This window comes from Oncorhynchus kisutch, linkage group LG7 (genome assembly GCF_002021735.2).
Source record: "Oncorhynchus kisutch isolate 150728-3 linkage group LG7, Okis_V2, whole genome shotgun sequence".
Classification (NCBI taxonomy): domain Eukaryota; kingdom Metazoa; phylum Chordata; class Actinopteri; order Salmoniformes; family Salmonidae; genus Oncorhynchus; species Oncorhynchus kisutch.
The window spans coordinates 48,665,629-48,689,378 of NC_034180.2; the positions used below are offsets into that span (position 1 = coordinate 48,665,629).

The following is a 23,750-nucleotide window of genomic DNA, read 5'->3' on the forward strand; positions in this document are numbered from 1 at the left end:
CTACTTCAACCTCGGCCAACAGCTCCGCCCCCCCCGCAGCTCCTCGCCCAAGCCTCTCCAGGTTCTCCTTTACCCAAATCCAGATAGCAGATGTTCTGAAAGAGCTGCAAAACCTGGACCCGTACAAATCAGCTGGGCTTGACAATCTGGACCCTCTATTTCTGAAACTATCTGCCACCATTGTCGCAACCCCTATTACCAGCCTGTTCAACCTCTCTTTCATCTCGTCTGAGATCCCCAAGGATTGGAAAGCTGCCGCAGTCATCCCCCTCTTCAAAGGGGGAGACACCCTGGACCCAAACTGTTACAGACCTATATCCATCCTGCCCTGCCTATCTAAGGTCTTCGAAAGCCAAGTCAACAAACAGGTCACTGACCATCTCGAATCCCACCGTACCTTCTCCGCTGTGCAATCTGGTTTCCGAGCCGGTCATGGGTGCACCTCAGCCACACTCAAGGTACTAAACGACATCATAACCGCCATCGATAAAAGACAGTACTGTGCAGCCGTCTTCATCGACCTTGCCAAGGCTTTCGACTCTGTCAATCACCATATTCTTATCGGCAGACTCAGTAGCCTCGGTTTTTCGGATGACTGCCTTGCCTGGTTCACCAATTACTTCGCAGACAGAGTTCAGTGTGTCAAATCGGAGGGCATGCTGTCCGGTCCTCTGGCAGTCTCTATGGGGGTGCCACAGGGTTAAATTCTCGGGCCGACTCTTTTCTCTGTGTATATCAATGATGTTGCTCTTGCTGCGGGCGATTCCCTGATCCACCTCTACGCAGACGACACCATTCTATATACTTTCGGCCCGTCTTTGGACACTGTGCTATCTAACCTCCAAACAAGCTTCAATGCCATACAACACTCCTTCCGTGGCCTCCAACTGCTCTTAAACGCTAGTAAAACCAAATGCATGCTTTTCAACCGGTCGCTGCCTGCACCTGCATGCCCGACTAGCATCACCACCCTGGATGGTTCCGACCTAGAATATGTGGACGTCTATAAGTACCTAGGTGTCTGGCTAGACTGCAAACTCTCCTTCCAGACTCATATCAAACATCTCCAATCGAAAATCAAATCAAGAGTCGGCTTTCTATTCCGCAACAAAGCCTCCTTCACTCAAGCCGCCAAGCTTACCCTAGTAAAACTGACTATCCTACCGATCCTCGACTTCGGCGATGTCATCTACAAAATGGCTTCCAACACTCTACTCAGCAAACTGGATGCAGTCTATCACAGTGCCATCCGTTTTGTCACTAAAGCACCTTATACTACCCACCACTGCGACTTGTATGCTCTAGTCGGCTGGCCCTCGCTACATATTCGTCGCCAGACCCACTGGCTCCAGGTCAGCTAACCGATCGCTGCACCTGTACATAGTCTATTGGTAAATAGCCCACCCTTTTCACCTACCTCATCCCCATACTGTTTTTATTTATTTACTTTTCTGCTCTTCTGCACACCAATATCTCTACCTGTACATGACCATCTGATCTTTTATCACTCCAGTGTTAATCTGCAACATTGTAATTATTTGCCTACCTCCTCATGCCTTTTGCACACATTGTATATAGACCCCCCCTTCGTTTTCTACTGTGTTATTGACTTGTTAATTGTTTACTCCATGTGTAACTCTTTGTTGTATGCTCACACTGCTATGCTTTATCTTGGCCAGGTCGCAGTTGCAAATGAGAACTTGTTCTCAACTAGCCTACCTGGTTAAATAAAGGTGTTCTCAACTAGCCTACCTGGTTAAATAAAGGTGAAATAAAAAAAAAAAATAAAAAAAAAAATAAACATTGACTCTGTACCGGTACCTCCTGTATATAGCCTCCACATTGACTCTGTACCGGTACCCCCTGTATATAGCCTCCACATTGACTCTGTACCGGTACCTCCTGTATATAGCCTCCACATTGACTCTGTACCGGTACCCCTGTATATAGCCTCCACATTGACTCTGTACCGGTACCTCCTGTATATAGCCTCCACATTGACTCTGTACCGGTACCTCCTGTATATAGCCTCCACATTGACTCTGTACCGGTACCTCCTGTATATAGCCTCCACATTGACTCTGTACCGGTACCCCTGTATATAGCCTCCACATTGACTCTGTACCGGTACCATCCTGTATATAGCCTCCACATTGACTCTGTACCGGTACCCCCTGTATATAGCCTCCACATTGACTCTGTACCGGTACCCCCCTGTATAAAGCCTCCACATTGACTCTGTACCGGTACCGTCTCTGTATATAGCCCTTCCACATGACTCTGTACCGGTACCCTGTATTATAGCCTCCAATTGACTCTGGTACGGTACCCGTCATGTTATATAGCCTCCACATTTGACTCTGTACGGTACCGTCCTGTATATAGGCCTTCCACATTGACTCTGTACCGGTACGATCCTGTATATAGCCTCCAACATTGACCTCTGTACCGAGTACCTGTCCTGGTATATAGCCCTCCACATTGACTCTGTACCGGTACCTCATGTATATAGCCTCCACATTGACTCTGTAACGGTACCTCCTGTATATAGCCCCTCCACTATTGACTCTGTAACGGTACCTTCTCTGTATATAGCTCCACATTGACTCTGTACGGTACCTCCTGTAATATAGCCTCCACATTGACTCTGTACCGGTACCTCCTGTATATAGCCTCCACATGACTCTGTACCTGGTACCTCCCTGTATATAGCCTCCACATTGACTCGTGTACCGGTACCTTCATATCCTGTATATAGCCCTCCACATTGACTCTGTACCGGTACCCAGCTCTGTATATAGCCTCCACATTGACTCTGTACCGGTACCTCCTGTATATAGCCTCCACATTGACTCTGTACCGGTACCCCTGTATATAGCCTCCACATTGACTCTGTACCGGTACCCCTGTATATAGCCTCCACATTGACTCTGTACCGGTACCCCTGTATATAGCCTCCACATTGACTCTGTACCGGTACCTCCTGTATATAGCCTCCACATTGACTCTGTACCGGTACCTCCTGTATATAGCCTCCACATTGACTCTGTACCGGTACCTCCTGTATATAGCCTCCACATTGACTCTGTACCGGTACCTCCTGTATATAGCCTCCACATTGACTCTGTACCGGTACCTCCTGTATATAGCCTCCACATTGACTCTGTACCGGTACCTCCTGTATATAGCCTCCACATTGACTCTGTACCGGTACCTCCTGTATATAGCCTCCACATTGACTCTGTACCGGTACCCCTGTATATAGCCTCCACATTGACTCTGTACCGGTACCCCTGTATATAGCCTCCACATTGACTCTGTAACCGGTACCGCATCCTGTATATAGCCTCCACATGACTCTGGTAACTCGGTACCGTCCTGTAAATATAGCCTCCACATTGAACTCTGTACCGGTACTCGCTGTATATAAGCCTCCACATTGACTCTGACCGGTACTCATGTAATATAGCCTCCACACTTGACTTGTAGCCGGTACCATCTGTATATTAGCCCTCCACATTGACTCTGTACCGGTACCTCTGTATATAGCCTCCACATTGACTCTGTACCGGTACCTCCTGTATATAGGCCTCCACATTGACGTCTGTAGCCGGTACCTCCTGTATATAGCTCCACATTGGGACTCTGTACCGGGGTAACCTCCTTATATAGCCTCCAGCATTGATCTGGTCATCAGGTATCCTGTATATAGCTCCACCTTGACTCTGTACGGACACTCCTGTTATATAGCCTCCACATTGACTCTGTACCGGTACCGCTTCCTGTAAAATATAGCTCACATTGAACCTGTACCGTACCTCCTTGTAATAGCCTCCACCATTGACCCTGTAATCCCGGTACCTCTGTATATAGCCTCCACAATTGACTCTGTCACCGGTACCTCCTGTAATATAGCCTCCACATTGACTCTGACCGGTACCGTCCTGTATATAGCCTCCACATTGACTCTGTACCGGTACCTCCTGTATATAGCCTCCACATTGACTCTGTACCGGTACCTCCTGTATATAGCCTCCACATTGACTCTTTACCGGTACCTCCTGTATATAGCACTCCACATGGACCTCTGTACCGTACCATCCTGTATATAGCCTCCACATTGACTCTGTACAGGTACCCTCCTGTATATAGCCCTCCACATGACTCTGTACCGGTACCTCCTGTATATAGCCTCCACATGACTCTGTACCGGTACTCCTGTAATAGCCTCCACATTGACTCTGTACCGGTTACCTCCTGTATATAGCCTCCACATTGACTCTGTACCGGTACCTCTGTTATATAGCCTCCACATTGACTCTGTACCGGTACTCCTGTATATAGCCTCCACATTGACTCTGTACCGGTACCTCCTGTATATAGCCTCCAAATGACCTCTGTACGGTACCTCCTGTATATAGCCTCCACATTGACTCTGTACCGGTACCTCCTGTATATTTGCCTCCACATTGACTCTGTTACCGGTACCTCCTGTATAAGCCTCCACATTGACTCTGTAACGGTACCTCCTGTATATAGCCTCCACATTGACTTGTACCGCGTACCTCCTGTATATAGCCTCCACATTGACTCCTGTACCGGTACTCATGTATATCGCCTCCACATTGACTCTGTACCGGTACCTCCTGTAATAGCCTACACATGGATCGGTACCCCGGTTACTCCTGTATTATATAGCTCCACCATTGACTCTGTCCGGGACCTCCTGTAATATAGCCTCCCACATTGACTCTTGTACCGGTACTCCTGTATATAAGCCTCCACAGTGGACTTTTTACCGGTACTCATGTATATTAGCCTCCAACATTGACTCTGTACCGGTTGCACCCTGTAATAGCTCACATTACTCTGTACGGTACCTTCCTGTATATAGCCTCCACATTGAATCTGTACCGGTACATCCCGTTATAGCCTCCACATTGACTCTGTACCGGTACATCCTGTATATAACCTTCCACATTGACTCTGTACGGTACCTCCTGTATATAGCCTCCACATTGACTCTGTACCGGTACCTCCTGTATATAGCCTCCACATTGACTCTGTACCGGTACCTCCTGTATATAGCCTCCACATTGACTCTGTACCGGTACCTCCTGTATATAGCCTCCACATTGACTCTGTACCGGTACCTCCTGTATATAGCCTCCACATTGACTCTGTACCGGTACCTCCTGTATATAGCCTCCACATTGACTCTGTACCGGTACCTCATGTATATAGCCTCCACATTGGACTCTGTACGGTACCTCCTGTATATAGCCTCCACATTGACTCTGTACCGGTACCTCCTGTATATAGCCTCCACATTGACTCTGTACCGGTACCTCCCTGTATATAGCCTCCACATTGACTCTGTACCGGTACCTCCTGTATATAGCCTCCACATTGACTCTGTACCGGTACCTCCTGTATATAGCCTCCACATTGGACTCTGTACCGGTACCTCCTGTATATAGCCTCCACATTGACTCTGTACGGTACCTCCTGTATATAGCCTCCACATTGACTCTGTACCGGTACCCCTGTATATAGCCTCCACATTTGACTCTTGTACCGGTACCTCTGTTATATAGCCTCCACATTGACTCTGTACCGGTACCTCCTGTATATAGCCTCCACATTGACTCTGTACCGGTGCCCCCTGTATATAGGCCTCCCCATGACTCCTGTACCGGTACCTTGTATAGCCTCCACATTGACTCTGTACCGGTACCCCCTGTATAAAGCCTCCACATTGACTCTGTACCGGTACCTCCTGTATATAGCCTCCACATTGACTCTGTACCGGTACCCCCTGTATATAGCCTCCACATTGACTCTGTACCGTACCTCCTGTATATAGCCTCCACATTGACTCTGTACCGGTACCTCCTGTATATAGCCTCCACATTGACTCTGTACCGGTACCTCCTGTATATAGCCTCCACATTGACTCTGTACCGGTACCTCCTGTATATAGCCTCCACCTTGACTCTGTTCAACGGTACCTCATGTATATAGCCTCAACATTGACTCTGGTACCGGTACCTCCTGTATATAGCCTCCACATTGACTCTGTACCGGTACCTCCTGTATATAGCCTCCACATTGACTCTGTACCGGACCTCCTGTATATAGCCTCCACATTGACTCTGTACCGGTACCTCCTGTATATAGCCTCCACATTGACTCTGTACCGGTACCTCCTGTATATAGCCTCCACATTGACTCTGTACAGGTACCTCCTGTATAATAGCCTCCACATTGACTCTGTACCGGTACCTCCTGTATATAGCCTCCACATTGACTCTGTACCGGTACTCCTGTATATAGCCTCCACATTGACTCTGTACGGTTACCTCATGTATATAGCCTCCACATTGACTCTGTACCGGTACCTCCTGTATATAGCCTCCAATTGACTCTGTACCGGTACCTCCTGTATATAGCCTCCACATTTGACTCTGTACGGTACCTCCTGTATATAGCCTCCACATTTCGACTCTGCCTACCGGTACCTCCTGTAATAGCCTCCACATGACTCTGTACCGGTACCTCCTGTATATAGCCTCCACATTGACTCTGTACCGGTACCTCCTGTATAAAGCCTCACATTGACTCTGTAACCGGTACCTCCTGTATATAGCCTCCACATTGACTTCTGTACCCGGTACCTCCTGTTATATAGCCTTCCAATTGACTCTGTACCGGTTACTCCTGTATATAGCCTCCACATGACTCTGTACCGGTGCCCCCCTGTATATAGCCTCCACATTGACTCCCTGTACCGGTACCTCCTGTATATAGCCTCCACATTGACTCTGTACCGGTACCTCCTGTATATAGCCTCCACATTGACTCTGTACCGGTACCTCCTGTATATAACCTCCACATTGACTCTGTACCGGTACCTCCTGTATATAGCCTCCACATTGGACTCTGTACGGTACCTCCTGTATATAGCCTCCACATTGACTCTGTACCGGTACTCCTGTATATAGCTCCACATTGACTCTGTACCGGTACCCCCTGTATATAGCCTCCACATTTGACTCTGTACCGGTACCCCCTGTATATAGCCTCCACATTGACTCTGTACGGTACCTCCTGTATATAGCCTCCACATTGACTCTGTACCGGTACCTCCTGTATATAGCCTCCACATTGACTCTGTACCGGTACCTCCTGTATATAGCCTCCACATTGACTCTGTACCGGTACCTCCTGTATATAGCCTCCACATTGACTCTGTACCGGTACCTCCTGTATATAGCCTCCACATTGACTCTGTACCGGTACCTCCTGTATATAGCCTCCACATTGACTCTGTACCGGTACCTCATGTATATAGCCTCCCACATTGACTCTGTACCGGTACCTCCTGTATATAGCCTCCACATTGACTCTGTACCGGTACCTCCTGTATATAGCCTCCACATTGACTCTGTACCGGTACCTCCTGTATATAGCCTCCACATTGACTCTGTACCGGTACCCCCTGTATATAGCCTCCACATTGACTCTGTACCGGTACCTCCTGTATATAGCCTCCACATTGACTCTGTACCGGTACCTCATGTATATAGCCTCCACATTGACTCTGTACCGGTACCTCCTGTATATAGCCTCCACATTGACTCTGTACCGGTACCTCCTGTATATAGCCTCCACATTGACTCTGTACCGGTACCTCCTGTATATAGCCTCCACATTGACTCTGTACCGGTACCTCCTGTATATAGCCTCACTACTGTTATTTTATTGGTGCTCTTTAATTATTTGTTTTTAAATTATTATTATTTTTTACCTCCGTTTATTTGAGTAAATCCTTTCTTAACACTTATTGTTCTTAACTGCATTGTTGGTTAAGGATTTGTAAGTAAGCATTTCACTAAGGTCTACACCTGTTGTATTCAGTGCATGTGACAAATACTATTTGATTTTGATTTGAACTGGTGTAGAGCCTTATGTTCTGGTTGAGATGTTCTCCTCATTAAACAGTAACTGGTGTAGAGCCTTATGTTCTGGTTGAGGTGTTCTCCTTAATTTAACAGTAACTGGTGTAGAGCCTTATGTTCTGGTTGAGATGTTCTCCTCATTTAACAGTAACTGGTGTAGAGTATTATGTTCTGGTTGAGGTGTTCTCCTCATTAAACAGTAACTGGTGTAGAGCCTTATGTTCTGGTTGAGGTGTTCTCCTCATTAAACAGTAACTGGTGTAGAGTCTTATGTTCTGGTTGAGGTGTTCTCCTCATTAAACACTAACTGGTGTAGAGTCTTATGTTCTGGTTGAGGTGTTCTCCTCATTAAACAGTAACTGGTGTAGAGCCTTATGTTCTGGTTGAGGTGTTCTCCTCATTAAACACTAACTGGTGTAGAGTCTTATGTTCTGGTTGAGGTGTTCTCCTTAATTTAACAGTAACTGGTGTATCTTATGTTCTGGTTGAGGTGTTCTCCTCATTAAACAGTAACTGGTGTAGAGTCTTATGTTCTGGTTGAGGTGTTCTCCTTAATTTAACAGTAACTGGTGTATCTTATGTTCTGGTTGAGGTGTTCTCCTCATTAAACACTAACTGGTATAGAGTCTTATGTTCTGGTTGAGATGTTCTCCTTAATTTAACAGTAACTGGTGTATCTTATGTTCTGGTTGAGGTGTTCTCCTCATTAAACACTAACTGGTATAGAGTCTTATGTTCTGGTTGAGGTGTTCTCCTAATTAAACACTAACTGGTGTATCTTATGTTCTGGTTGAGATGTTCTCCTCATTAAACAGTAACTGGTGTAGAGTCTTATGTTCTGGTTGAGATGTTCTCCTCATTTAACAGTAACTGGTGTAGAGCCTTATGTTCTGGTTGAGATGTTCTCCTCATTAAACAGTAACTGGTGTATCTTGTGTTCTGGTTGAGATGTTCTCCTCATTAAACAGTAACTGGTGTAGAGCCTTATGTTCTGGTTGAGATGTTCTCCTCATTAAACAGTAACTGGTGTAGAGCCTTATGTTCTGGTTGAGATGTTCTCCTCATTTAACAGTAACTGGTGTAGAGCCTTATGTTCTGGTTGAGATGTTCTCCTCATTAAACAGTAACTGGTGTATCTTGTGTTCTGGTTGAGATGTTCTCCTCATTAAACAGTAACTGGTGTAGAGCCTTATGTTCTGGTTGAGATGTTCTCCTAATTAAACAGTAACTGGTGTAGAGTCTTGTGTTCTCCTCATTAAACACTAACTGGTGTAGAGCCTTATGTTCTGGTTGAGGTGTTCTCCTAATTAAACAGTAACTGGTGTATCTTATGTTCTGGTTGAGGTGTTCTCCTAATTAAACAGTAACTGGTGTAGAGCCTTATGTTCTGGTTGAGATGTTCTCCTCATTTAACAGTAACTGGTGTAGAGTATTATGTTCTGGTTGAGGTGTTCTCCTCATTAAACAGTAACTGGTGTAGAGCCTTATGTTCTGGTTGAGGTGTTCTCCTCATTAAACAGTAACTGGTGTAGAGCCTTATGTTCTGGTTGAGATGTTCTCCTCATTTAACAGTAACTGGTGTAGAGCCTTATGTTCTGGTTGAGATGTTCTCCTCATTTAACAGTAACTGGTGTAGAGTATTATGTTCTGGTTGAGGTGTTCTCCTCATTAAACAGTAACTGGTGTAGTGCCTTATGTTCTGGTTGAGGTGTTCTCCTCATTAAACAGTAACTGGTGTAGAGCCTTATGTTCTGGTTGAGATGTTCTCCTCATTTAACAGTAACTGGTGTAGAGTATTATGTTCTGGTTGCGGTGTTCTCCTACTGAGGTGTTCTCCTCAGTAAACAGTAACTGGTGTAGAGCCTTATGTTCTGGTTGAGATGTTCTCCTCATTTAACAGTAACTGGTGTAGAGCCATATGTTCTGGTTGAGATGTTCTCCTCATTTAACAGTAACTGGTGTAGAGTATTATGTTCTGGTTGAGGTGTTCTCCTAATTAAACAGTAACTGGTGTATCTTATGTTCTGGTTGAGGTGTTCTCCTAATTAAACAGTAACTGGTGTAGAGCCTTATGTTCTGGTTGAGATGTTCTCCTCATTTAACAGTAACTGGTGTAGAGTATTATGTTCTGGTTGAGGTGTTCTCCTCATTAAACAGTAACTGGTGTAGAGCCTTATGTTCTGGTTGAGGTGTTCTCCTCATTAAACAGTAACTGGTGTAGAGCCTTATGTTCTGGTTGAGATGTTCTCCTCATTTAACAGTAACTGGTGTAGAGCCTTATGTTCTGGTTGAGATGTTCTCCTCATTTAACAGTAACTGGTGTAGAGTATTATGTTCTGGTTGAGGTGTTCTCCTCATTAAACAGTAACTGGTGTAGTGCCTTATGTTCTGGTTGAGGTGTTCTCCTCATTAAACAGTAACTGGTGTAGAGCCTTATGTTCTGGTTGAGATGTTCTCCTCATTTAACAGTAACTGGTGTAGAGTATTATGTTCTGGTTGCGGTGTTCTCCTACTGAGGTGTTCTCCTCAGTAAACAGTAACTGGTGTAGAGCCTTATGTTCTGGTTGAGATGTTCTCCTCATTTAACAGTAACTGGTGTAGAGCCTTATGTTCTGGTTGAGATGTTCTCCTCATTTAACAGTAACTGGTGTAGAGTATTATGTTCTGGTTGAGGTGTTCTCCTCATTAAACAGTAACTGGTGTAGAGCCTTATGTTCTGGTTGAGGTGTTCTCCTCATTAAACAGTAACTGGTGTAGAGCCTTATGTTCTGGTTGAGATGTTCTCCTCATTTAACAGTAACTGGTGTAGAGTATTATGTTCTGGTTGCGGTGTTCTCCTACTGAGGTGTTCTCCTCAGTAAACAGTTACTGGTGTAGTGTGGTAGTTTTGCCATTTTAGTTAACCCTAGTCGGCAGGTATTACTACAGTCATGTCCGCAAAAACATTACAGTAAATAATGCAGGATACTAGTCAAGTCGTCAAAAACACTACAGTAAATACTGTAGTATACTTCGGTCATGTCTGCAAAAACACTACAGTGAAAAATATAGTATCTAGTAATACTACAGTAATTAGACCATAGTATACTCTAGTATTTTCTTTCATGTGGGTTAGCTGTAGCTGATGGGCCACAATGGAAATACATTTTAACTACTTTATTATTTATTCTCGAACAAATCTCTAAATGCGTTGAATCCACATTTGTGGTTGTATTGTGTTTTTAAATAGTCAAATAAATCAAGGGATACTACAGTGTGGAGTACAGCATACTACACAATTCTATCGTAAGCACTACACAATCGAGGGAGAACCTCAGAGGAAATCCCCGGCATGAGCTCCCCAAGGACAGCTCAAATCAAAACAGCATTGACGAAGCTAGCAGCTAGCAGTAAAGCTAGCTAGCAGCCCAATCAATATAAAAATGATTTAGTAAGCACTATACGATTGAGGGATACTTCAGTGTGGAGTATAGTATTCTACAGTATACTAACGTTTACAACAGCATTTTGTAGATTTTTATAGTAGGTACTATAGTAATCTGTAGTATTTTTTTTATGTGGGCGAACGCAGGCTACATGAACACACGTCCAAATAGTTTGCCTCTCTTTTGTCCGAGATCGTTTTATTCTATTCAAATCCACACACGAGACGTGTTTCCATATGTTAAACCCTGAACATATGCTACTCACTGAACCAAGAAAATGGGTACCCACGTCATTGTCATCCTATGGGGCCATATTTTGGTGAGGCATGCTACAGAGAAGACTGACATCACAGGACGGCCACATTAGCAGAGTCATGTGAGGGTGGGGGAGGGGGGAAGAGACTCATTCTCTAAAAATAGACAATAGAAAAGTAGGTCAGGGTACATTGCAGGCAGCTGGCACACAGGAAGTACAATACTTTAAGTTTTTCCCTTTGTTGTGCAATCCGATGGAACAGCCTTAACCTTTAGCTATTTTGGGCCTGTGCTTTTTAATTACCATAACCCCCCCCCCCCCCCCCCCCCAATATGAGTGGAAACTAATTTTCCCGGCTCAAAAATTGTCTTATGTTGCGTTATGGCCTCCCAATATTCTCAACATTAAATCCATTATTTTCATTTCAAACAGCACATTTCAAACACATTGCAATGAACTACTCTACTCTGCACGATAGGAGGCTACCTCAATAAGAATAGTAGAAAATTACATTAATTTCAGAGCTACTTGGGGGAATGACTCATGAGTATATCATTGAAGCTCCAGCTCTGTGATACTGAAGGCTTCAGTTCTGGCTGTTCATATGGGGGGGTGGGGGGGATCAATATTGGAAACATCCCGGCTCGTCGGTCTCCCGTGCACAACTTTGTGAAGTCTAATAAGATACGTTTTTTTTTTTTTTTATCTCTCGTTTCTAAAGATGAATAATATCCTTGGTTTATTGCATATATATCTTGCTCCTCTCAAATCGTCTGTGCTTTACATCATCCGGGGAGATGCAGGGAACTGCACCCAGGTAACATTGTGTGAATCAGCAGAGGCAGACGTTTTTCCTGAACAGGAGAAAAATTAATTGCCCTAGTTATATGGACTGTGACTTTAGCCATACCTCTGTTTCTTTCACTGTTTCTAAATGCTAGTTTTATGGACTGTAGCCTCGTCACGAACCAGGAAGTTCCATGTCAGAAATCAGAGGGGTCAGAACCCAGTGTAAATCAGTGACGCCTCTCAACACGTCAAACCAATCAAATACCTTGCTAGGGCGGAGCTCCAAAAGGTGCTCAGCAGATCAGTGCGGTAGGAGTAAACAGTGTGTGAGGGCAAAACATTTCAACAAAACTCTCAATTCACTGCGTTGTCAGCGCGTTGATTTTCACAGCATTTCTCTGTTATTTCACGATGATCTAAAGCAGAAATGGTCTACAATGCTGGCCATATTTATATTTTTCTGAAGTGATATTTGGCTGTAAAGGCTAGCATGAGGGACATGTAGCTTTCCACAATGAGGTTGGTTTTAAGAAAAGTCAGCTAACCTTGTAAGCTACCTAGGTATAACTAACTAGCTTATTCCTATTTCTCTCACGATTCTAAAGCCAACATTAAAAAAATGAAAAAACGCATATTATTGACCTAAAAGTTTAGCTGTGTTAACCCAGTCTCTAGTTTTATCTAGTGATGCATAGAGCAACCATGTACTGTCTATGGGAACTTCAATCATTTTGCTAGCAACATTGCCAAAATGAATTAAATTAAATGAATCTCATAAAATGTTACCTGTAATGCTCGTCTCCTTATTTTCATACTGTACCGAAATTACAAGGGTTGGATTTGCACCAATTTTTTTATGTCAGCACTTAAAAGGCATGTACAAAATGTGGTATATAGTTTGCCTCATATACGTTGTCTACTGGTATCATTTTAAATTGTTTACATGTTGACCTGTATGTTCTCAATGTGTGAGTTTAGCCATGCTCTGCTTCAGATGACAGATGCCCATAAGGCCAGTAATTCCGTCATAATGTATTGGTGATGCATGACATATGATAAGCTGCAAAAATGGATTTACACAGCTGATATACTGAGAGAGAGTGACAATCAAATCAAACAGATTGGTGATCTTGCAACAAAAAGAAAATGTTGATTTGAGAACACAGCACAAAGACACATTACAGACATAACCCCTTAATCAACATTGGCACTAGTTCATTTTGCATAATAGTTTAACAATTAAAAACTGTTTTAAGACTTCACTTCAAAGAATCAATACTTCATCACTTCAAAATGTACAAATAAGCTAACTGGTATTTAAAGATTAGACATGTTACTGTAAACAAAAATAGATAACTGAGTGGTAACAAGTAGGTTATTAATACTAAAGCATCATTTCAGGTGAACAAAAATAAATCCATACCAGCGATGGCCAACCTTGCTCCACTGATCCCTGATCTACTGGGTGAGCAGACTTCTATACCAACCCAGCAATAGCACACTTGATTATCAACTCATTTAGTTTGATAAGTTGAATCAGGTGTGTTATTGCTAGGCTGGAATAAAAGTTATTTAGCTCCCGAGTGGCGCAGCGGTCTAAGGCACTGCATCTCAGTGCAAGAGGCATCATTACAATACCTGGTTTAAATCCAAGCTGTATCGCCCTGATTGGGACTCCCAGATGGCGGAAGCACAATTGGCCCAGCATCGTCCGGGTTTGGCTGGGGTAGGCCGTCATTGTAAATATTCATTTTTTCTTAACTGACTTGCCTAGTTAAATAAAAGATTAAATACATGCTTTAAAAAAAAAACTGAACCCTCACACACCTCCTGCAGGGTTGGCCTGCTCCAACTGTAACAGGTCTATACATTGTGTGTGATTTTGCGAACATTTTTGCTAACATACTGTAGGTAGGCCTACACATATAACCCATGGCATATAGAATATACCCTTAGTCTCTTGCAACCTCTCTTTTCATCTGTAAACAGGCTTTCACAGCTTTCCATATCTGAGTACAGAAAACATCACAACGAAACGGGCTTCATTATACTCTAATCAAACAGCACTGAATATTGTGATGCTCTGTCCTCAAAGATTTCCCCTCTAGGAACTGGAGAATCTTTTGATAATGAGCTAGCTAGCTAGTAATACATTTTATTTACTTACTTGAATGGGTTCTCTCAACCAACCTTTTTGGGGTCCTTACGAAAACAAAAATCATCTTAGGTCATCTTCTCTATATGGTGGTTGCCATGTGGATGAATGGAAACAAGGAACACAGTGTTTAGAAGCAATATAGAAGATGTTGTGACGTTTGACTACCAGTGTTCTCCACTTTCAATTTCAATAAATATACACTTGATAACATGAAAACTAGCACTTGAAACTAGCATTGGCAACAACAACTACCCAGAGGGAAAACTGTGACGCACACAACACATTGTGCTCCTTCTACTCACTTGGAAATTGGAGACATTACAAACATCAAAATGTTAACATTAGTGAATAGACTAGCCAGATTTACATTTGCTATCAAAGAGCATTGCAGTAGCTAATTAACTTGACATATCTGAATTGTTATCCCACAGTTAGTTTGTTAGCTAGCTAGTTGAAGTTGTTGACAGATAATTAGCCACCGCTCGCTAGCCACCGGGACGCTGTCGTGTCAAAAGCCTGTCACCAAAAAATCCTTTATTGAAAAGGATTGATATGAAGAGTTACATCTGTGTTTCTCATTAAACCTGAAAAGGATTGATATGAAGAGTTACATCTGTGTTTCTCATTAAACCTGACATTAATTGATTTGATATTTTCTTCCTCAACAGCACCTCCTACAGTCCGAATCATCCATTCTGGCCATGCATGCAACGTCGAGGAGGAGCGCTATACCGAACGCGTCTACACCATCCGGGAGGGAGAGACCCTGGAGCTAGCCTGTCTGGTCTCGGGCCACCCTCGACCTCAGGTGAGATCCTCACTGCACTATCCCCAGATCCAGTTGACTGACGTACAGCCTTGTCTGTGCCATATCACTAGAATGACTGGAACGGACATTACTATTCAAGTTAACCTTTTGTGATGGTTGGACCAGCGACAATATTGAGTTTACCCATGACTGTACCAGTCAAGTTGCCGTGGTCTGAGCATAGAATTTGAGTTACTTGGCCTCCCGAGTGGCACAGTGGTCTAAGGCACTGCATCGCAGTGCTAGCTTTGCCACTAGAGATTCTGGATTTGAGTCCAGGCTCTGTCGCAGCTGGCAGCGACCGAGAGACGCATGGGGTAGCACACAATTCGCCCAGCGTTGTCCGGGTTTGGCCGGCAGGGATATCCTTGTCCCATTGCACACTAGCGACTCCTGTGGCGGGCCGGGCGCAGTGCATGCTGACACGATTGCCTGGTGTACGCCGTTTCCTCCGACACATTGGTGAGGCTGGCTTCTGGATTATGTGGGCATTGTGACAAGAAGCAGTGCGCTTGGTTGGGTTGTGCATGGCTCTCGACCTTCGCCTCTCTCGAGTCCGTATTTAGTGAGAAAGCAATGAGACAAGACAGTAACTAGCAATTGGATATCACGAAATGGGGGAGAAAAAGGGGTAAAAAAAATAGAATTAGAATTACTAGATCAGACACTAATTTAAGTCAACGTTGCTCGAAGGGTGTACCAGTCAAGTTGCCATGGTAACTAGCATTTCTATTTGTACGGCTCCTGTAAAATTCTCCACCTCTTAGACTTCCACTCCACTCTGCCATATATTTGCCGGAGCTGAGTGGCAGCGCGTCATCAAGCACTCTCAGTCGCAAGGCCTCTTTAGGTCGCGGCACGCTGTTCTGTCCGGGTCTTTCCATGTGCAAATGAGTGCAATCAGACCGAGTGAAGAGGAGCTCCCCATTGGGGGGAAAACGGCCACAGGAGAAATCATCAGATGTTCTCTACTACAGAACTACCCAGGGAATAAAACATTTACACTAAAAGCGAGAGAGAGCTGGAAAAAACGAGTGCATACTACATTTATCATGGAGTCTTCATGAATGCGTGTGATAGTCATCTTTTATTACTCAGCATAGTTAAGTGAATGAATGGTAAAGGCATACATGGAGTTGACACAATGGATGATGAAGATGGGGGGTGGGGTCACTGAGGGTGGAATGTTTTATTGTAGGATTGGGTATGTGATGTGCTAGGACCCTGATGACAGATGGTTTCATTCATCTCCACTATATTACAGTACAGTTCCACAGTAATGAATTTACTGAGGTCCAATTGTCCAACCTATGTGACCACAGAGAGATGGCACCATGGCGGCTTACAATGAAGCCGGGTACTGTACTATAACACCATTTCATTGGGTGGATGGACTTCAAACACGCTGTAGATTTCCAGAGCTTGGCTTCTGGGGCTCGTCACTGATGGAGCAACGGGGCACCATCCAGCCCTGGCATCGACTGCCTTGTCCCCCAACTGACAGAAGTGTTAGCCTGCTAAAGCCAGGGGTGTGCCAGCCAGAGGCACAGAGCCATAATGCCAAGAATATTGTTATTCTCTGCTGTTGTAGACTCTGCTGTTGTAGACTCTGCTGTTCTAGCTAGGTCAAATTATATGTTCATTCCACACTTTCCACACTTTTTTGCTACAGACGCGAGATTGAGAATGCTTTTTTTTTTACCCTCAGTGATGAGGATTATAATCTCCCTTTTCCAGAAGAGTAGGTTCCATCGACATTTGCTTCAAGACATTTTGTACTAGGTTGCATTTTTGTACTGTTGCAATAGATTTAAATATATGATTAGGCTTTTGTCTATTTGTTTGAATGGAACTTCGACATAGGGAGGTTTTTCTAGGATGTTCCAGAGAGACAACAGATAATATAGTTTTAGGAGGGGTCTTTGGATGAGCCTGGCTCCATGCATGTGTAAAATGGAGCCCCAAATGTTTTGACCTCCTCCAAAGTACAGTGTTAGACCATGTGGGTTTACTGTCATTTACTGGCATTCAGACAAAACTAGACGATTGCAACCCATGACTGTGTTTAGCTCAGGACACGATCATAAGTACAGTATAACGCCATGAAGTCGTGGCCAGTGAAAGATTTACTCTCATTCAGACAAAACTAGACGATTGCAGCCCAGGACTCTGTGTTCAGCTGTGTTCAGATCGGGACATAATCAAAGTGACACATGCCATGACTGGTAGTGGTGGCTCTATTGATCTGTCGGTGGTATCTGTTCCAGCCGCTGACACATCGTCAGACTAATGAGCGCTAATGGCCCTTCATGTTTTATCCCGTTAATTGGTGTGCCAGTCTAAATGGGCTCTGGAGGATACTTTTTAAAAGGCCAAATACTATTGGGAATAATGTTATAGATAGTTGTTGTATATTTCCTCCAGGAGTCAGTAGCATACTACTACTGGGAATGTAGTATGCTTTGTAGCATGCTGTTTCAATGTCCTCACTAGCATACTACTGGGAAGCGCACTTCTTGCCCAGTCTGACGCTGGAGGGGATGGCTGCCCTTAACCAACCATGCAATTTTTTTCCCCCGGGTTGTTTTGAACTTGTTTTGTACATAATGTTGCAGCTACCGTCTCTTGTGACCGAAAAAAAACTTCTGGACATCAGGTACTGCATTTACTCACCACAGATTAGACACAGAGTTTTTCTTCAATGAGTCGGATGGGAGGGATATACTCCAGACGCACAAGCAGGAACAGATCCCCGTCATTCGCTGGAGAAGGAAACTGAGATTTAGTGGGAAAAGATCTGGTAGCTAACATTCCATCGCTGGAAAATACATGGGATGAACTGGAAGCACGTATATCCTACCAACGGAACACTAAAAACTGTAATATCTTATGTTTCACCGAGTTGCGGCTGAACGACAACATTAAGAACATACAGCTGGCAGGTTACACAGCAGCCTCTGGTAAGAAACGGGGCGGGGGCCTATGCATATATGTAAACAACCACTGGTGCACAATATTTAAGGAAGTCTCGAGGTTTTGCTTGCCTGATGTAGAGTATCTCATGATAAGCTGTAGACCACACTATCTACCTAGAGAGTTTTCATCTGTATTTTTTGTAGCTGTCTTTTTACCACCACAGATCGATGCTGGCACTAAAACCGCACTCAATGACCTGGATACCACCATAAGCAAAGGAAAACACTCATCCAGAGGCGGCACTCCTAGTGGCCGGGGACTATAATGCAGCGAAATTTAAATCAGTTTTACCTAATTTCTATCAGCATGTTACATGTGCAACCAGAGGGAAAAAAATTCTGACCACCTTTACTCCACACATAGAGACACGTACAAGCTCTCCCTCACCCTCCATTTGTCAAATCTGACCATAATTCTATCCTCCTGATTCCAGCTTACAAGCAAAAATTAAAGCAGGAAGCACCAGTGACTCGGTCTATAAAAAAGTGGTCAGATGAAACGGATGCTAAACTACAGGACTGTTTTGCTGCACAGACTGGAATCTGTTCCTAGATTCTTCTGATGGCATTGAGGAGTACACCACATCAGTCACTGGCTTCATCAATAAGTGCATCGAAGACGTCATCTCCACAGTGACTGTACGTACATACCCCAACCAGAAGCCATGGATTACAGGCAACATTCACACTGAGCTAAAGGGTAGAGCTGCCGCTTTCAAGAAGCGGGACTCTAACCTGGAAGCTTATAAGAAATCCCACTATTTTACCTTTATTTAAGTATGCAAGTCAGTTAACTTCTTATGGTATAGGGGACGCTTGCCAAAAGCCAGGGAAAATGCAGCACGGCAAATTCAAATAAATTATATAAAAATCCAACTTTCATTAAATCACACATGTAAGATACTAATTTAAAGCTACACTCGTTGTGAATCCAGCCAACATGTCAGATTTTAAAAAGGCTTTTCGGCGAAAGCATAAGAAGCTATTATATGATGATAGCACAACAGTAAACAAAGAGGGTAGCATATTTCAACCCTGCAGGCGCTACACAGAAATAAAATATAAAACATGCCTTACCTTTGACAAGCTTCTTTTGTTGGCCCTATAATATGTCCCATAAACATCACAATTGGTCCTTTTGTTAGATTAATTCCGTCCATATATATCCAAAATTTCAATTTATTTGGCGCGTTTGATCCAGAAAAAAACGATAAAAAAAACGATTTCAAAAGTTGCCTGTAAACTTTGCCAAAACATTTCAAACTACTTTTGTAATACAACTTTAGGTATTTTTAAATGTTAATAATCGATCAAATTGAAGACTGGTCTATCTGTGTTCAATACAGGAAGACAACAAACCAAGCTACTTTTCAAGTCTTGACCTGGCCGTGTGGTGGCAGGACAACAACCTCTCCCTCAATGTGATCAAGGCAAAGGAGATGATCATGGACTACAGGAAAAGGAGGACCGAGCACGCCCCCATTCTCATTGACGGGGCTGTAGTGGAGCAGGTTGAGAGCTTCAAGTTCCTTGGTGTCCACATCACCAACAAAGTAACATGGTCCAAACACACCAAGACTGTTGTGAAGAGGGCACAACACAATCTATTCCCCCTCAGGAGACTGAAAATATTTGGCATGGGTCCTCAGATCCTCAAAAGGTTCTAAAGCTGCAACATCGAGAACATCCTGACTGGTTGCATCCCTGTCTGGTATGGCAGTGAGTAGTGCGCATGGTCCAGTACATCACTGGGGCCAAGTTTCCTGCCATCCAGGACCTCTATACTAGGCAGTGTCAGAGGAAGGCCCTAAAGATTGTCAAAGACTCCAGCCACTCTAGTCATAGACTGTTCTCTCTGCTACCGCACGGCAACAGGTGCCGGAGCGCCAAATCTAGGTACAAGATGCTTCTTAACAGCTTCTACCTCCAATCCATAAGACTCCCAAGCAGCTAATCAAATGGCAACCCAGACTATTTTCATTGCCCCCACCCTCTTCTACGCTGCTGCTATTCTCTGTTATTGTCTATGCATATTCACTTGAATAACTCTACCTACATGTACATATTACCTTGACACCGATGCCCCCGTACATTGACTCTGTACCGGTGCCCCCCTGTATGTAGCCCCGCTATTGCTATTTACTACTCTTTTTTTTGTGTGGGTATTTTCTTAAACTGCATTGTTGTTTAGGGCTTGTAAGTAAGCATTTCACTGTAAGGTCTACATCTGTTATGTACGGCGCATGTGACAAATAAAATGTAATTTAATTTTGATTTGAATGTAGCGTGCTGTTCTGTTTCAGCATACAATGTAAAATGACGTAATGGATTTGCATTCTAAGTATATGCTGGTATTGACTTTGGAACATAGAGGCCATGTCAGTCTTGCCTATACTAATTACTAATCATACTACATATAATTTTCAACATACTGTTTACAAAAAAGGTTTGTTGTAATAAACAAATATCAACATAGTAGACTCACCCATACTTATCATTCTTAATCTAATGCGCAATTGCATTGTTTCTCTCCATTCCTTCATTTTGGTATAGCGCGTCCTCTTATCTGATTATCAGCTGTAGTAAAACACACGTGGGTCTTAAAAGCCAATTCCTTTCCTCAATAGCATGCTGCGAATTCTGACAGATGACAAGCAGATAAGAGACAGATAAGCAGATATGACATCACTACATTTTTTTAATTTCACATACTGTAAAATGTTCTATTTACGCATATCCAAAATGGTTACCGAATGCGGGTATTCGGACACAGCCGAGGTAATGTATTGGGCATACATTCTACTGTACGAAGTACATGGGGTCTGATTGGAACATAGACATGGGCTCTGATTGGAACATGGGCTCTGATTGGAACATGGACATGGGCTCTGATTGGAACATAGACATGGGCTCTGATTGGAACATAGACATGGGCTCTGATTGGAACATGGGCTCTGATTGGAACATAGACATGGGCTCTGATTGGAACAGACATGGGCTCTGATTGGAACATAGACATGGGCTCTTATTGGAACATAGACATGGGCTCTGATTGGAACATGGACATGTGCTCTGATTGGAACATAGACATGGGCTCTGATTGGAACATGGACATGGGCTCTGATTGGAACATAGACATGGGCTCTGATTGGAACATAGACATGGGCTCTGATTGGAACATGGACATAGGCTCTGATTGGAACAGACATGGGCTCTGATTGGAACATAGACAAGGGCTCTGATTGGAACATGGACTCTGATTGGAACATGGACATGGGCTCTGATTGGAACATGGACATGGGCTCTGATTGGAACATAGACATGGGCTCTGATTGGAACAGACATGGGCTCTGATTGGAACATAGACATGGGCTCTGATTGGAACATAGACATGGGCTCTGATTGGAACATAGACATGGGCTCTGATTGGAACATAGACATGGGCTCTTATTGGAACATAGACATGGGCTCTGATTGGAACATGGACATGTGCTCTGATTGGAACATAGACATGGGCTCTGATTGGAACATGGACATGGGCTCTGATTGGAACATGGACATGGGCTCTGATTGGAACATGGACATGGGCTCTGATTGGAACATGGACATGTGCTCTGATTGGAACATGGACATGGGCTCTGATTGGAACATGGACATGGGCTCTGATTGGAACATGGACATGGGCTCTGATTGGAACATGGACATGTGCTCTGATTGGAACATGGACATGGGCTCTGATTGGAACATGGACATGGGCTCTGATTGGAACATGGACATGGGCTCTGATTGGAACATGGACATGGGCTCTGATTGGAACATGGACATGGGCTCTGATTGGAACATGGGCTCTGATTGGAACATGGGCTCTGATTGGAACATGAGCTCTGATTGGAACATGGGCTCTGATTGGAACATGAGCTCTGATTGGAACATGAGCTCTGATTGGAACATGGGCATGGGCTCTGATTGGTACATGGACATGGGCTCTGATTGGAACATGGACTCTGATTGGAACATGGACATGGGCTCTGATTGGAACATGGAAATGGGCTCTGTTTCAATGTCCACACCAGCATACTCCTTTCACGGACCTGAAACTGGTTGAGATAGATATTTTGTCTATCCACACCAGATTCTACCATTTCCTATTGAGTATGGCTTTTTGTGGAGTGGCGTTTGCGATGTAAACTAAAGCGTTACACGTCTCAGACAGAACAAAGTTCAACACCAGCGTACTACTGACAGTGCAGTAATGGATTGGGAATTGGTATGTAGTCAGTCACTCCCCACCAAGATATCCTGTCTCTCTAGAGCAGTGGGGTTTAGTATTCTGAAGGTGCTAATGTTTGAGTGGGTGTGTGAAGTCTGCAGTGACAAGGAAGTAAAACATGTTAACATTCTTTCCAAGAAGCCGTTTGAAACTCCAAAGTGTTCGACAGTTCAAAAGACACCCCATATTATGGGGAGGATTACCCTTTTGTGCAGGAAGCTCAAGTGGAGTCTCTGACTTTAGCCCTTCCTCTGCCATATCCTCCCAGTTTAAGCAGCACTGCACTGTCTTTTCCTGTCTTCCTCCTCCACCCTGTCTCTTCCTGTCTTCCTCCTCCACCCTGTCTCTTCCTGTCTTCCTCCTCCACCCTGTCTCTTCCTCTCATCCTCCTCCACTCTCCCTTATTTTGATATGGAAAGGACAGGAGGGAGGGAGAGTGAGAGGGGAGCGAAAGGGTGTAGCAGACAGAACCTTGTTATATAATCCCTTGCTTCGGTACATTAAGTTAGTAAGTTAGTTAGTTAATTACACACTGATGCACCTTCCTTCCTCTCTCCTCAGACACTGTCCACACACACACACACACACACACACACACACACACACACACACACACACACACACACACACACACACACACACACACACACACACACACACACACACACACACACACACACACACACACACACACACACACACACACACACACACAGTCAGAGTCCAAGATCAATTGTGCCGCTGTCACAGACCAACCAGCAGCATACCACTACTGGCATGCCTCTGAAACTAAGCAGGGATGGTCCTGGTCGGTCCCTGGATAGGAGACCAGATGCTACTGGAAGTGGTGTTGGAGTGCCAGTAGGAGGCACTATTTCCCAGGGAAAAATATCACAGGGCAGTGATTAGGGTCATTTGCCCTGTGTAGGGGGATGGTAACCTGGTGTCCACCTGACTCTATGATCCCACAGACAACAAGTGTTGCTGACTTGGCAGATCCCACAGACAACAAGTGTTGCTGACTGGCAGATCCCACAAACAACAAGTGTTGCTGACTGGCAGATCCCACAGACAACAAGTGTTGCTGACTGGCAGATCCCACAGACAA

At 44.1% G+C, this 23,750-nt stretch overlaps 1 protein-coding gene across 1 annotated transcript in view; it reads left to right on the top strand.

Annotated features, from left to right (window-relative positions):
- LOC109894701 (MAM domain-containing glycosylphosphatidylinositol anchor protein 2) overlaps positions 1-23,750 on the top strand; it is a 209,488-nt gene that overhangs the window by 49,070 nt on the left and 136,668 nt on the right. Inside the window, exon 2 of the mRNA XM_020488377.2 lies at positions 15,258-15,397. Coding sequence (XP_020343966.1) covers positions 15,258-15,397 — 140 coding nt within the window. The remainder of the gene's footprint in view (positions 1-15,257; positions 15,398-23,750) is intronic.